The 16,267-nt window shown below is 40.8% G+C and overlaps 1 protein-coding gene and 1 long non-coding RNA gene across 4 annotated transcripts in view; one reads left to right on the forward strand and one right to left on the reverse strand.

The window, feature by feature from the left end:
* Positions 1 to 3,632: 3,632 nt before the first annotated feature.
* mark4a (MAP/microtubule affinity-regulating kinase 4a) overlaps positions 3,633 to 16,267 on the reverse strand; it is a 31,120-nt gene continuing 18,485 nt past the window's right edge. Inside the window, exons 12-18 of one of the 3 annotated variants that reach the window (XM_058086479.1) lie at positions 15,803 to 15,989; positions 12,663 to 12,874; positions 11,027 to 11,130; positions 10,573 to 10,857; positions 8,373 to 8,455; positions 6,398 to 6,442; positions 6,103 to 6,321 (exon numbers count right to left, since the gene is read on the reverse strand). In XM_058086479.1, coding sequence (XP_057942462.1) covers positions 6,257 to 6,321; positions 6,398 to 6,442; positions 8,373 to 8,455; positions 10,573 to 10,857; positions 11,027 to 11,130; positions 12,663 to 12,874; positions 15,803 to 15,989 — 981 coding nt within the window. In that variant the 3' untranslated portion in view covers positions 6,103 to 6,256. The other 2 variants (XM_058086477.1, XM_058086478.1) reach the window with 2 other exon arrangements.
* The window catches only part of LOC131137973 (uncharacterized), a 58,049-nt gene continuing 52,720 nt past the window's right edge, over positions 10,939 to 16,267 (forward strand). Inside the window, exon 1 of the long non-coding RNA XR_009132012.1 lies at positions 10,939 to 11,088. This is a non-coding gene — a long non-coding RNA (uncharacterized LOC131137973). The remainder of the gene's footprint in view (positions 11,089 to 16,267) is intronic.

The following is a 16,267-nucleotide window of genomic DNA, read 5'->3' on the forward strand; positions in this document are numbered from 1 at the left end:
GAAAATATTGCTATGTTGTAATAAGATACTCACTACATTTAAATGGATATGTTGTACATTTAATTCTTACGGGTTTAATTGGGAGTCAATTTCCAGTTCTCTTTTTTTTTAGCTGGTTGTGTGTGTCCATTTATAAATACAAGCCTACATTTGAACAAGCCAGAAAATCCCCTGAATGTACTGAACAATGTGAAAGCCTGGCGCCTAATTCAGCACTTGTTTCTTGGTATTGATTGAACTTTTAGCAACTGTCCGCATCGGACAAACTACCAATCTTAGCTGTGCATCATGTCTCATTTCCCCCTTCGGAACCAAACATTGAAGTCATGCAGGATTGCTGGTCATTTCCCCCAACACCACTGACAGAAACAGCTTTAAATGAGTTTGACTTCTCTTGCTCTAGCTATAAATAAACCTTGAGCTCTAAGATATATACTATATTCATAAATTGTATATACAGCCAACAATTGACTGATATATAAATCTTGTTTTAATGATATTCTAAAAAATAAATTAAGTACCTGTGCAAATATCCACAATTTTGTAGTGTTTCACATTTAAGACATTGGCGCCCTCCAGTGGGGAGTTCTGGGTACTCCGTCATGGTACACTGGAAGGAGCTGATTCAAGTCAAAGCAAAGTGCATTGAGGTCTATATCACCTAATGTTAATATACACCACAATGAATTAACGCCCAGTAAGGGTGGCGAGAGCAGACTCCTGGTGTCCACACTTGGTGTCTGCTTCCCACCCTGAAAATAAGTTCAAACCCAGTCTCACCCCCACCGGCTGAAACAGCACAAGCCACACAGCAAGAAAAAGATGGCGTTACATGGGTCGGTAACATGACTGCAGAAAATTGCCCCCTCTACAGCAAGACGACAGGGTCTCAGAGAGAAACAAAAAATAAAAGTTCAGGAAAGCCAGAAACGCATCGAAATGATTGAACTTGAAGGCGGTAGGCAGTGGAGGTTGGCATCCCTGGGAAATATTCAGGGTGTCCCTTAAGTCTGGACACATTGACCAAAATGTATATATACATTTTGGTCATTATGGAATTGTTTTTATTTACTAATTCATTTTTGTCGTATTTATTTTTAACAACTTTCGGTATTTTCTTATATTTAAACTTTCATGGCAGAAAACAAAACAAAAAAAATCTTCTGCCGAAGCAGCTCAGCTTTCGGTATCCGCTCGGCAATACTCGGGTAACATCGGCGTACTACATCCTGTAGCCGGTGAAGTCAGGCCTTCAAAATAAAAGAAGCACGCCGGTTAAAAATAGCACAGTTGCGCCACGTGAGGCAGTCATGTCTTTACACCATTACCCCCCACCCTCCCAAACCCCCCATTCTCGTGGAATATCAAAATATGTCTTCTTTTCCCTCATTTTATTTGATTTTACCAAAAAAAAATCCCTTATTTTATAATGTAAACAGTTAATTATCATATGTCCAGACTTTGGGAACAGGCTCTGCAGGGTAAATAAATAATACATTAAATAATTAGTTCATCTAAATAAATAAATAAAATAAATAATATAAATAATTATAATAATAAATCTATAATTAATTATGGTCATGCCTGCATAAATTAAAAAATCAAATAATATAAATAATAATATTAAATATATAATTAATTATGGTCATGCCTGCAATACAGAGCAGCCCATATTAATATTCCTGTTCTTGTTCATTCTATATTATGTTGCGTTTAAAAATGTATTTCTTGTAATAATTTTTATGCATTTTTGCGTGTTCAGACTTAAGGGACACCCTGTTCAGTTGGTGATTTGTTAGGAAGAAACAGGAAATGGACATGGGCAGGGTTGTTTTCGGGGTCACCATGGGAAAAGCGACAATTCAGAAATAGTATTAACAGTAATTCAGCAGCCAAATAACATGACCTCTGCAGCCTACGTAAAATATCACAGTACGGTATTCACTAAAAACAGGGAGGGAGAATAGAAAGCAGTCACGGTTCTTTGTCTCTCTTTTTTGTACATGAAATATATCGTGTGTGAAGGCGCTGGGTTGGTTGTTCACTTTAAAGGCAACTGGACTAACAAGAAAAAAAATCAAATAAAAAAATAAACACGTCCACACTGCCTTCATCGTGCCTTTCCACAGTTCTTTCCGTTCAAACCCAACAGCACAGTTATCAATAATGGACAGACAAGTTCATATAGTGTGCAACAAGAAGAAGAAGAAGAAGAAGAACAAGAAGGGTGTGTTTGTTTCGGTGTACTCTGATGGGTTTTGCTACTTGGCTCGTCCACGTGTTTGCTAATGACTGAGGTGAGAGTGCACGGCGCTGAGTTGGTAGTTGGTCACAAAGTGCTACATTGCACTAGACGACTGAACGGGCTTGCGGTGGCACGACGGGTTACGCTGCAAGGCAACAACTGCACATCCTCAGTTGGCACGTTGAACTCGTACTTCATAAACAGTTGAATGAATGAGGGGGCTACAGGTGGGAGATAATCTCCAAAGTATGCGTCAGGGGGGACGACGGAATGACGGGTCGGAAAACTGTTTTCCACCCCAACCTAGCATGACGATAACCCGCCATCTAGCGCTTCTAAAATCAGTTATATCAGGGGTGTCCAAAGTGCTCGTCATAGTCCGTAACGGTACAGATTAATCATGGTGTCTTTTCCGTAAATAAATACAGTCCAGGCTTTGTTGTGTAGAGATGGGCAATGAAGCTACAAGCTAACGTCCAGGCACACACCATACTACACCATACTATATATCAAAGCACCCCCCCCCTCCCCCATCCTTTAATTTTTCTGCCTAGAAAAAGTTTGGACACCCCTGAGTTACATGAACAATTACAAATATAATTGAAATTTAACGATAATTTGTACGTGTTGGCTGGAAATGACTCAAAAGATGTATGACTTACATAATGTGACATACAGTCGTACAGTTTGACCATCGCTCCCTCAGTCTATCACGTTTTTTTTCCAATCAATAATTAATAAATGATCAACGTTATTATGGTCTACTAGTCTGGTCACTCACATCCCTCTTCTTCCCCACTCGGAAGTTTAAAATGAATTAATCGAACTACTTGGCTCGGTAGTAGCGGCGACTGTGTCTTAAAGACCCTACCATGATCCCATATCTTATACAATGTGGTATAAACAGGAGTGTAAAGATGACTATAGGGGTGCTATTTCATGGCTACAGGGCTCTAATAATGTTAAAAAAAACGTATTAAGAAAGTGATAAAACAGGTTTTCTGTGCTGCAACTACAAAAATATTTTATAATATTGACTTCTACTTTGCGAAGTGTCGTGTCTGGGACTGTATTCTTAATTGTTAATGTGTTTTTATATTTTCAAAATGTTGTTATTGGGCAACTTTGAGGAAACCATGGATCCTTGGTACTTCTCTATCAATAAACTATCATTGTTATTTATTGCAATGTTTTATTTTCAATTTATTTATGTAAATATGACTACTACTGATAATTATTTTATTTTTCTACTTATTAATATACTTATTTTTATGCTTTTATTTACTTGTTTATACATCCCCACCAGTCTATTTATAGTAATATTTAAACACTGGGTTAAACAAATCATCAGTTATTGCTGAGCTATGGAGAAGAGGTAGCTTAAGGTAAAAAAAAAAAAAAAAAAAAAAAAAACTCTGCTTCGTCCTACTCTTTTCATTTCATTGTGCATGATGTTCCTCAAAGTAACTTGTGAAAACACTTCCATTAACATAACATGCCCGCCTGTTTTAATAGTATCCGGTATTTGTCCCGTATTTTAACTTTCAGGTGAAAAAAAAAAAGTAATTCTTCTGTCATTTCCAGCCAAATGTTCATTCGTCCAAACTGATGGACCAATGCGTCCCCACAATAAGCTTTCTTTTTGCATTTTGCCCTCTTAATGTTTTCTATATGGACTCATCTGCTAAAGCACACACCAGCTCGTTAAGCCACAGACTCATTAGTGTTAGCCAGCCTTTGATTGGTCAACCCTGCACCCATTGACCTTAATCCAGCGCAGTCGTCACTGCCGTACGTTGTGATGTGACACTATCTTAGCAAAACAACGCAACCCTGCTGCTGCTCTGACGCACTCAAGCCCATGTATCCACATTTTATGTCGGAAAAAACAGAATGGCGTTCAAGTAAAGGTGAACAGACGTGTGAATACTGTCGTTTCAGCCATAAGAACCCATGTCACCGACACTTTAAATGTCCTGAAGTGGATCTTGCACAAATGAAGTGAGTGCCGATGTATAGGAAACATTTTTGGAGTGACTACTCCAGGATATGGCTTCCCCAAAGCTAGCTCAGCTTATTTTTGCAGTTAAAGCTAATTTTAAAGCCAATTAACAATTCTAATTATGGATGCTCCGATCAGGGTTTCATGCTGCCGATTCCGATATGAATCATTCATTCATTTTCTACCGCTTATCCTCATGAGGGTCACGGGGGGTGCTGGAGCCTATCCCAGCTGTCTTCGGGGGAGAGGCGGGGTACACCCTGGACTGGTCGCCAGCCAATCACAGGGCACATATGTATAGACAAACAACCATTCACACTCACATTCATACCTATGGACAATTTCTCCTAGCTGCGCGCTAACCACTCGACAGCCGTGCATCCCAGTAATAAAATTATTTTTCATATTAAAAAAATGTAATAAAAATATGTAAACTAATAGAAATCAAAATACATCCAAATTAATATTTTAGGTAATTTTAAAAATTATTATATGTATATAATGTCAGTGTTTTTTGTACATTTATTTTTGGCAATATTCATTCATTCATTCATTTTCTACCGCTTATCCTCACGAGGGTCACGGAGGGTGCTGGAGCCTATCCCAGCTGTCTTCGGGGGAGAGGCGGGGTACACCCTGGACTGGTGGCCAGCCAATCACAGGGCACATATAGACAAACAACCATTCACACTCACATTCATACCTATGGACAATTTGGAGTCGCCAATTAACCTAGCATGTTTTTGGAATGTGGGAGGAAACCGGAGTACCCGGAGAAAACCCACGCATGCACGGGGAGAACATACAAACTCCACACAGAGATGGTCGAGGGTGGAATTGAACTCGGGTCTCGTAGCTGTGAGGCCTGCGCGCTAACCACTCGGACCACCGTGCAGCCTCCGATATGAATCATCCATGAGTAAAATAGACATGAATTAACTATAAATGTTTCATTTATAAAAAGTGCCATTGGCCAGGGATGTCATATGGGGGGGGTTAGGGTACGGCCCCCCAAAATATGTAATTGTTAAAAAAAAATAGTTGATACTTGATTAGTCAGTTGTACAGAAACAGTATGCATTAATTGGGTTCCACTCTTTTCAAATAAAGCATAAACAATGTATTGTAGTATGTGTAGCATTGCACCTTTGAAAAGTATTAGTAGTATTTCAGAAAATGCATCCAAAATATCTGTGGTCTGGGTTCTTATGGATTACAAAAAAAAAAAGAACGGTATGATCAGGTGAACACACAAAATTAATATTTTTCTGCACTAGTTTAGTAAAAATAACAGCGGATAAAAAAACAATCATCAGAGCAATAAATTAAACAAGTAAAATAGTATTATTATGGCTAGAGTAGTAGTAAAAAATATTTAACTAGATTCAGTCAGATCCAGGTCCAGTGGGTGAAAGTGTCTCAGCAAGGGTGGCTGAGTTTTGTAGGTGTAGGTGATGGAGGGGGGTGGTACGGGGGCGGATAGGGTGGGGGGCGCCTCACTGTGTGTGTGTGTGTTGTTTTTTTTTTACGTGTCAGGTGTGTGTGGGGTCGTCATGAACGAGACAGTAAGAGAAGTATTTTCTCTCGGGTCCAGCCCCTTGCCCCGTCTGATCCACTATTTCAAAATTGTCCAAGCCCCCCCCCACCCTCTCCCCAGCCCCCCCATTTTCACAAACACACAGACACAAACACTCGCACACACACAGAAACACACTCGTAGACAAGCACACCCTCCGTTTAAAGTTCAAGATCCTTGGAGATTTGGGTGGCGACGTCCCGGAAAGCTAGAGGTGCCCCCCAGAGTCGCGTGTAGCGCACACCGTTAGAAGTCCCGGAGGCGCCCGTGGAAAGGTGGCACACCTCGGCCTCAAAAGCCACGCGGCCCCCCGCCGCGCCGTGTGTGCAGGAGAGCAGAAAGGGGCCGGCGTGGTGGACCTGACAGCCACATCCGAGCGCCGCCTCCCGCAGAGCAAGTACCACCTCCGCAGGGTCCCGCCGCCCGCTTCCTCTCAGATCCCAGCCACGTCCGACGGCCCGGGGCTCGGGCGCTTTTTGATACCCAGGTAGATGGCAACTGGGGGAGGTGGACAAATTCAAACTGTTGACAAAATCTGGCCGTCACGAGACATCCTGCTGTGACGCGCACTGACCTTGTGACCGCAAATCTCCTGATTCCCTCAGATTCATTTGTGACCCTGGAGGACGGAGACAACATTAGCAGTAATCCAACGAGCAGCAAGTCATTCAGATGAGATGAGATGACAGTCGGACAACACAACAAAACAGGAGATGTCCAGTCACCTTAGAGCCTATGGCGCTTCCAACTAAAGCATGCATTGATTGATCTGTCTAGTACACGGTTCACATTGCTATCGGAACACGGGGAATAAACATTTAATGACTTTCAACCCGCTGACCACAAACTCATAATGAAAACTCTCTGGCAACACTGAACACATAACGTAGACCAGGAGTGTCCAATGGGTTGCTATGGCGCTTGTACGTATGTGTGTTTGCAATTCACAATCAGAGATACCGACTGATTTTTTTTTGTTAGTTGTTTTGTTTTCCGGCTTCTAGAGTCAATCACATGATCACTTGATTTGGCTTAGCTTGTACACTCATTGCCCTTCCTGATGCAATACTCCCATTTATCTGGGCATCTGGGCTTAGGACCAGCAACCCGGAAACCGGGAACATGCGTCATCTGTACAGAAGGCAGCAGCGTCCACTATTACAACACCAGGGCAGAAATAGCAGACAGATGGCCGAAGGATTGTATAAGCTATGCTGAAAAATGTGGATGGAGCATTTTGTGATTGGCTGAGATACATAAAAAATACAATAACTAGTTCAGACTTTGATCATAATTGGATTATATGAGGCTTATTATCGGTAACAATAATTATTGGGACCCCTAATAATCGGACACAGTGTTTAGATACGTGTCATTGTACCGTCCGATAACTATCGGTACCGATAATTATGTCTGATAATTATTGGTACCAATAATTATCAGACATAGTGTTTAGATACGTGTCATTGTACCGTCCGATAATTATCGGTACCAATAATTATCGGACACAGTGTTTAGATACGCGTCATTGTACCCTCCGATATGTCCGTTAACTAGTTCAGACTTTGATCATAATTGGATTATACGAGGATTATTATCGGTATCGATAATTATCAGACACAGTGTTTAGATAAGCGTCATTGTACCGTCCGATAATTATGGGTACCCATAATTATGTCCGATAATTGTCGGTACCAATAATTATCGGACACAGTGTTTAGATACGCGTCATTGTACCCTCCGATAATTATTGGTACCAATAATTGGTACCAATAATTATCGGACACAGTGTTTAGATACGCGTCATTGTACCCTCCGATAATTATCGGTACCAATAATTATCGGACATCCCAAACAGTAATATTCGCAATTCAGCAATTTGAAGACTCTAAATACGGTTTTAGTAAACAGGAGCTGCTGTCGTCCACTCTCTACACTGCTAAGTCAACAGTCAACTCTAGCTAGCTGATGTCACACACGTAGCTTCCCAGGCCTTCCCACGCTTCTTAAAGCAAAATCAAAATATCAGTAGTCCGAGTGGTTAGCGCGCAGGCCTCACAGCTGGGAGACCAGAGTTCAATTCCACCCATGGCCATCTCTGTGTGGAGTTTGCATGTTCTCCCCGTGCATGCGTGGGTTTTTTCCGGGTACTCCGGTTTCTTCCCATATTCCAAAAACATGCTAGGTTAATTGGCGACTCCAAATTGTCCATAGGTATGAATGTGAATATCAAAGTTACCGTTGCAACTTTTGCACAATACTGTATGTTACGTGTTCATTGCAACCAGAGTACCAACCAGAGACTCATAGACATTGTCCTGACTCTCAACAACAACAACAAAAAAATATATATAATAAATCATGCTTGAAACCAACAGTGTGCAAAAAGGACAGAATGAGCAGAATTAGAAATCATGAAGAGCAGCAACAATCCATAAGACAGACGGATGAAAAGAAGTCAGTATTCACAGACCGACGGCACTCCCGCGTGACCAGGCAGATGAGGAAGCATCGCAGGCAAACAAGAAATAAGACACACTGGAACTTACTAACGGTTTTTGATCCTTGTGGAAGAGTGCAACCCGACACTGATTTGTTTGAGCCCTGGCGCTTGGACGGGTCAAGGTTGACCCTGGTGCCATGACAGTAGGACAGCAGAATAAGATACAATGGAGAAGAAAAAAGAGGGAATATGGGGTAAGAGCGGTGGTTGAGTTGGGGTGGGGGTGGGTTGGGGGGGTCAGGAGATACAAGAGACATAATTGAATCACAGGAGCGCAAGTGGCGGAGGAGAGCGTGGCACGGGAGCTGAGTGGCAAGGATAAAGCTGAGGTTTGATTAGATTAGTCATATGTGATTATGACGACAGGAAGAGGGGAACAGACGATAATCCGAGGCCACAGACGGATTTACAATACGAATAAACATTCCCGTAAACATGCATCCCAATGCAGGGCTGTACTCAAGTTGGCCGGAAGACACTTCCACATTGTTGCAATGCATTATTACACATTGTACACTTGGAACAAACCCCCTAACCCACTTTGCGAAACAAACATTTTATGTTATTTTTCAGTAGGAGATTCAGCAACAAAAATAATAGTAAACAAAATATTTGATAAAATTGTAAAAATGAGTAAACATGTACTTATTATACAGGGCATCCCCAAAGTCTGGACATGTAATGTCATTTTTTTTTAACCCTTAGATGCACGAGTGACTGGACCCCACACTCTTCAATAAGTGGGTCAAAAATGACCCATACTAGAATCAATGCGTTTTTATGCCAATTTTGCCACTTTGGTTAGGAATAATCACTTGTATTATATTTAGGACCACACAAGAATGATTTGATCCATCATCTGTAGGACCATTTCAGCTATGTATCTAGCAGCCAAGGAATGGATGAGGAAACAAAAGAGTAATGCCCAACAATACATATAGTAATGTTAGCCAGCTAGTGTCAGCTACTTATAAAGTAGGCTAATTTGTTGATAATACTAACAGTCATGAAAGACACGTACACAATAATATATGAAGATAATACTTGTTATATTAGCACTTTATGTGTAAAATAATCTTCCTGAGAGGTGACACTCCTGATATAGTCTGTGTGGTCTACAGTTAATTTATTCCTGACAGCCAAAGTTGATAAGAATCAAAGGTTCCTATTGGATTCCATAGAAAAAGCATGCGGGTCATTTTTGACCCACTTATGGCAGGTTGGGGTAGTAACGCAAAAACTAAAATTTCTTAAAATATATAAAAGGTGAGTTAAAAATGTGAATGGCATGATATCAAAAACATGTTTTTTGAGGAATACCTGGAATATGAAATGATGAAAAATTTTCATTACAAAGATATTTCAAGAAAACAACCAGACCGGGTCATTTTTGACCCACTTATGGAAGGTTGGGGTAGTAACGCAAAAACTAAAAATTTCTTAAAATATATAAAAGGTAAGTTAAAAATGTGAATGGCAAGATATCAAAAACATGTTTTTTGAGGAATACCAGGAATATGAAATGATGAAAATATTTCATTACGAAGATATTTCAAGAAAACAACCTGACCGGGTCATTTTTGACCCACTTATGGAAGGTTGGGGTAGTAACGCAAAAACAAAAATTTCTTAAAATGTATTTTTAAGGTAAGTTAAAAATGTGATATGATAGCAAAAACATGTTTTTTTGAGGAATACCTGGAATATGAAATGATGAAAAATATTCATTACGAAGATATTTCAAGAAAACAACCTAACCAGGTCATTTTTGACCCACTTATGGAAGGTTGGGGTAGTAACACAAAAACTAAAATTTCTTAAAATATATAAAACAGGGCTCTCAAACACGCGGCCCCCGCCTTGATATGAAAGTTTGTTAGTGCGGCCCGCGCAAGTTTGATATGGATGCTGTATGGTATCATGTACCCAGAAAAAATTATTACGTTTGATTAATGTTCATGTTAAAGGTTAAATAACTTAAAGTCTTTGTTGTACAGTATACTCTATGTTTATTATACGTCCAGACTTTAGGTACACCCTGTGTTTACGTATACTGTATATACTGTATTTAAGCCATTTATCTATTATTACACATTTGCTATTCTTATCTCAAACTCATTAACCGCTGCGATATGGAGAAAGGGTAGGATTATGAGCTCGGCTTCTTACTACTCCTTTTCCGACCTGTTGAACTGTATGTATAACTCAACTAGTCTGTGTTAGCAAGGTGTCACCACGCAAGCTACCTGCGAGTGAGTTTGGAGGTCAGCTTGGTGAAGAGGTTGGAGGTCGCTCTGGTGCGAGCATGGGGCAGCGGGCTGGCATCATGGTGGGAAAGCGTGGGTGAAGTGGGCGGGGCCGAGTAGATTGGAGGGCCGCGGTCCCTCAGCTGCCCGCCGTGAAAGGTGCTGCGGATGGTGGAGCCCCTGGTCAAGCGGCACCGGTCTGAAGAGGACGAGGACGATGCAGCGCCGGCCCCGGAAATGCTGAGCGTGGAGGGAGATGCTGCAGGCAAGCGGTGGCTAAGAGAGCTGCGTTCAGTGAAGAGACAGCACAAGAATCAAAGCTTAAACTATGTCTTTTAATGTGTATCATTTATATGCTTTTCAGATCCAGCGCTACGCTTAGAAATCGGTGCCTGTGTTAGGCATGGCTGTGGGAACAAAAATGAAGACTGAAGACCCCCAAAGAAAGCAGTACCTGTTGTCTTTGCCATTCTGCAGAAGAGAGTGCCTGTCGGCGCCGGAGCGATCCGTGCACACGTACGTATTCCGACGTGTCATCGCACTTCCAGGGATGTTGTTCTTCAAAGTCAGAAGTAAATACGAGGTCAGAAATGTAATAATATAATATACATCATAACAGGTGGTTCCCGGGTTACGAACGAGTTGTGTTTCCAAACTGTAACGTAAGTCGAGTTTTAGTCAAAGTTGCAACATATGGAAAATATGAGCTGGAAACCTCAGATTACAAATCAAAGCAAAATTTGAAATCACTCCACACTCTTTATTCCACCATATCTTACTTATTGTGTGTGTATCATAAATATGGGGTAATAACTATAAAAGCAATCTTCACTCACTAAATGTACAGTAAAAAAGGCCAGTAAGGATAATTCATAATGCCGCCCACAGAGAACATACTAACTCCTTATTTCTAAAATCACAAATACTTGCTGATTAGTTAATCTTCAAACAGCTAAAATAATGCATAAGGCTACAAATAACCAATTACCTAAAATGTCATCCAATACTTCTCTACAAGAGAGGAGAAACATGATCTCAGGGAAGAACTACATTTGAAACACTTATATGCTAGGACTACGTTAAAAAGCCATTAACATTTCAGTATGTGGAATCAAACTATGGAATGGATTGAGTAAGGACCTCAAACAATGCACAACAATGACCCAATTCAAGAAACAATACAAGCAGTTGATGTTTGCTAAATACAAGGATGAAGAGTCTTGAACCAGTCATGATGTGCTATATATATATATATATATATATATATATATATCTCACTATCACTATATTGACAGTTACTATGGTACCCATTATGTCATTGGATGGTCATATCACCTCGTACTTCGTTACGTGATAAAAAAAACAAAAAAAAACAATAACAAAACTTAACATATATTAGGAAAGCAGGAAGTGAACAAATGTAACAGTTACTGATTGTAAAAGTACCAGATGGAGGGGTAGGATTTAATAAGCTTTGCTTCTTCCTACTCCTTTTGGACATGTGGAACTGTGAACTGATTATGTGATGCATTCAATTGTAATCTGATGCATGTTCAAATGAAATAAAACCATTACCACATTACCATTTATACAAAATACAGCAAAAATGATTAATGGGGTAAAGGATTTGTGAGTAAAGCACAGCCCTCACACTTGTATAGATTTACTATCCACTGAAAATGAGTCACTTTCGGCTCAATAGCCGGCAACACAAGTGATGACCAAGACAACTGTGTCTGAGGCTGCACGAGTGCACTACTAGAAAGCTGCGGTTCAATGAGGGCCAGATGGACGCCAACATATGCTGGGACGTTCCGAAGCACAGCACGATCCCCCGACTTCAACAACTTTTTCCATCATGATGTTGCTCCCAACTCCTTTGACATCATTAACCATAATTAACACAGTGGTGTCTTGCTGATGGTCTTGTTGCCCATTCCAGTCTTTTGTAGGTCTATAATCTTGTCCTTGACGTACTTTGACACCTCTTTGGTCTTGCCCGTGGCGTTGGAGTGGTTTGAATTGTATCTAAGTCAAACTTAAGGTGGTAAACCTACACCGTGTACCCAAAGAGCAAGAGAAAGACTTACTGTGGTGGCGGTCATGTCTTTGCGACGGTCTGGGATCTCTGACTTGTTGGGGTTGTTGGCGCTGCTCACCATCGGGCTCGACGGAGGGAGGCTGTGGCTTCCCATCACACTGCAACTGGCTTTACGTGAAGGCATCCGTCCCTCCCGCAGCTCCCTCTCGCCCGTGCTCGTGGGGCTCCGCTTTGGGTGCATGACGGGCATGGAGGGGCCGCCTTTGTTGTGGAGGACAGCAGTGCACAGACATACAGAGACTCATATAAGGAGTATTCTGCAACAGCAGCCTACAGTAGCTTAGAAAAGGAGGCAACTTAGTTGAGGAACTGCACAACAAGAGAATCATTTAACCTTCCTCTTGTGTTAGCTTTCTGGTATCTCTTATGTTAACGGGTCGGTTTTGACCCATGTATTAAATCAGCTATAAAATACACTAAAAACAATAAGTTACTATCATGTCTTGGTTACCTTCTTAGGCTTCCTCATACATGAAAATGTTGGTTTTAATACTTTTGGTGTGGGCATGTAGGACTTTTTTTTGTCACTACACCCCTCAATTTCAATTCCCAAAAATAGTAAAATGAACCTCAAAAGAATCATATTCATAAATTGAAGGTTCTTTTGTTACCTGGCTATTACTGAGGGCTATAGAACATATCTCTTAAATCAATTAGTTTTATTTATTTTCTCATTTTAGTATTAATCACTAAAGAAACATCTATGGCGTTTGGGTAAATTTTGACCCATATATATTAATGACAAGAAAATGTAAAAAAAAACGTTATTGTTTTCAGCAACAGAACTTTAGCATAAACTGAAATCAAAAAGCAGAACAGGTCCAGATCTTGGTTCACTGTACTTCTTGCCATTCTTTCCATGATCCAAATTGTAAATGTGAACTCAGCCAGTCAAATGAGTGAATTCACCTCACATGTATACTGGAAAAGCGGTCAAAATGAGAATCCCCTGAAGCTTACATGATGAGAAAATGAGCTGGTTGTCATTGTGTTGGCTAATTGTACACTTATGATTTCAGTTGTGGCTCAAAATATTGCTTTATAGTCATATTATTATAACCGGTTTCGAAACCGACCCTAACAATACAGTGGTCATAATTTCATTCATTCATTCATTCATTCATTTTCTATCGCTTTTTCCTCACGAGGGTCGCGGGGGGTGCTGGAGCCTATCCCAGCTGTCTTCGGGCGAGAGGCGGGGTACACCCTGGACTGGTTGCCAGCCAATCACAGGGCACTTATAGACAAACAACCATTCACACTCACTAATTAACCTAGCATGTTTTTGGAATGTGGGAGGAAACCGGAGTACCCGGAGAAAACCCACGCATGCACGGGGAGAACATGCAAACTCTACACAGAGATGGCCGAGGGTGGAATTGAACCCTGGTCTCTTAGCTGTGAGGTCTGCGCGCTAACCACTAGACCGCCGTGCCGCCCGTCATAATTTCAACCAGACCATTTTAAAATGTAGTAAAAAAAAATGTTTTGTTTTATTTTGTTGAAATAGAGTTTATTTATTATATGTTCATTTATTTATTATATGTTATGTGATTCTTTTTATGCATTAAAATGTAAAACTGGTCGGTGCCGACAGTAACACAAGAGGAGGGTTAATAATAATAAAAATAATAATAATAATACACCTCACTGTGGTCAGTCAGGGTTTTTTTTTTTTTTTTTTTGCTAGTTACAGTGGAACTTGGTCTTGTTGACACCCCTAATTCATGCTCAAAGGCAACTCGGTTGGACAGATCTAGTCTGAGGAACTGGTGCAGGATCCAAAGTATTTATTTAAGCATGAAAGCATTTCTGGTGCAAAGCGGCAGTCGTTAAGGTACCATGGAGTGGGGGCCTCTGCCAGCCAAAGACAGTCGTTAGTTCAGCCAATAAATGATTGAATGGATGCCAGGGCAGCATTCTATGTAGTACAGAGGCGTTGTCGTCGACCTCCTCCTCTGTTCAGAGATGGTTTCTCAACCTTGAGGTTCCTTTCTCTGTTTAGAATATGTACATTTTTTTCTCCTCCAAAGAATGCTGCTTTTCTTTGAGGAGCAGGTACACAGCTGAATCTTGACCTGAAGCGTTAACCTGTCTGTGTTGTGACATTTTATATTCTTATCTAACAGAGCCGCTATGGTAATATATTCTTGTATGTTTTGACTACAGTGAAGATATATCTTTGTGCTGGAGGCTAACAATCTATGTGGTAGAATTCTGCTTAATGGCGACATGCTTTTCACGGAAGAGGAAGACACCGTGCATGTAATGATGTTGTCGTTTCACGCTGTTTAATCATAAGCAGCAGGGAAAAACTGAGAGTAATTGAAACATACGGGTTGCAACTCCTTCCCATATAACCATTCTGGTAGAGTGACTTTGACATTATTGGCATATTTTGGAGAAACATTTGTCATAAATGTGATTGTTGATATTATTATTATTATTATTGGAATAAGGTCCAGAATCCTTCCCTTCTCTCTTCAATCGCCATTGTTCACTCACTATACAATCTAGGTTTAAGCCCTAAATATGCACCACACACTTGCTAAACACATAAAATGTATAGGTACCTATCACTAGTGTAGGGCCCTGTGAAATTGTGAACCGGAATCGAACAAAAACAGAATTAAATGTTGCCATCGCAAAGAGAAGGAATGTTTGTGTGGGGATCACACTTACCCCCCCCCAAACTGAATCAAATGGTGACCTCAAACACCGACAAAACTCTTCTCTTATGAAGCGTGAATGGAAGCTAGGTGAGTTAGCTTAGTTTAGCAGAGCATGCTGGTGTGGCTACATGAATGTTTTTTTTTTACACCGTGTTGTATTTTACAATGCCCGCTGATGTTGTGTGAAGTTCTGAGTGGGGGGAAAAAAAGACGACGGGCACGTTTTATTCTTGCGCCTAGCTCGTCTTCTTAACCGTCAACACACATTCGGCCTTCAAAATAAGAGCGCTATTTGCCACATCGTGTAAACAAAATTTGTGTCACAAAAAAAAAATCTTAGAAATCTTACATTCTATCCAATTCTATCTCACAAGGCTGTTCTTACATAAAAGCCAAATTCTACGCGAGGAATACCGGCACCGTCTTTAGATGTCAGATGTTAAGAGTAGATACTCACAGAAGTCACTGTGTCGTCGCTGCCTGTGGTAAGTGGAGGCACTGCGCTGTGTCTTGCTGTGTGAGGAGGAGGTGGATGAGGAAGAGGAGCCAGTAGTTGAAGAGTGTTTGTTGGTTCCGTTGGTAATCGGACTGGGTCTCACTCTTGCCAAAGACAGGGTGCTGGCTGAGCGGGCCTCGCTGCCCTCCTGAAATGATATAGAAAACTATCAATTAGTCGATGAACAAATGAGTTAAGTTTGTGGGATTTTTAGTATGGGATGTCATAATCCAACCAATAACCAATGTGGAAGCAAAACACTTTATGACAGGGGTCTCAAACACACAGCCCGCGGGCCAAATGTGGCCCACAGGACACTAGTTTGAGGCCCCCGCCTTGATATGAAAGTTTAATGTTAGTGCGGCCCGCGCAAGTTTGATATGGATGCTGTATGGTATCATGTACCCAGAAAAAATTATTACGTTT

Source organism: Doryrhamphus excisus, chromosome 11, assembly GCF_030265055.1.
Source record: "Doryrhamphus excisus isolate RoL2022-K1 chromosome 11, RoL_Dexc_1.0, whole genome shotgun sequence".
NCBI lineage: Eukaryota > Metazoa > Chordata > Actinopteri > Syngnathiformes > Syngnathidae > Doryrhamphus > Doryrhamphus excisus.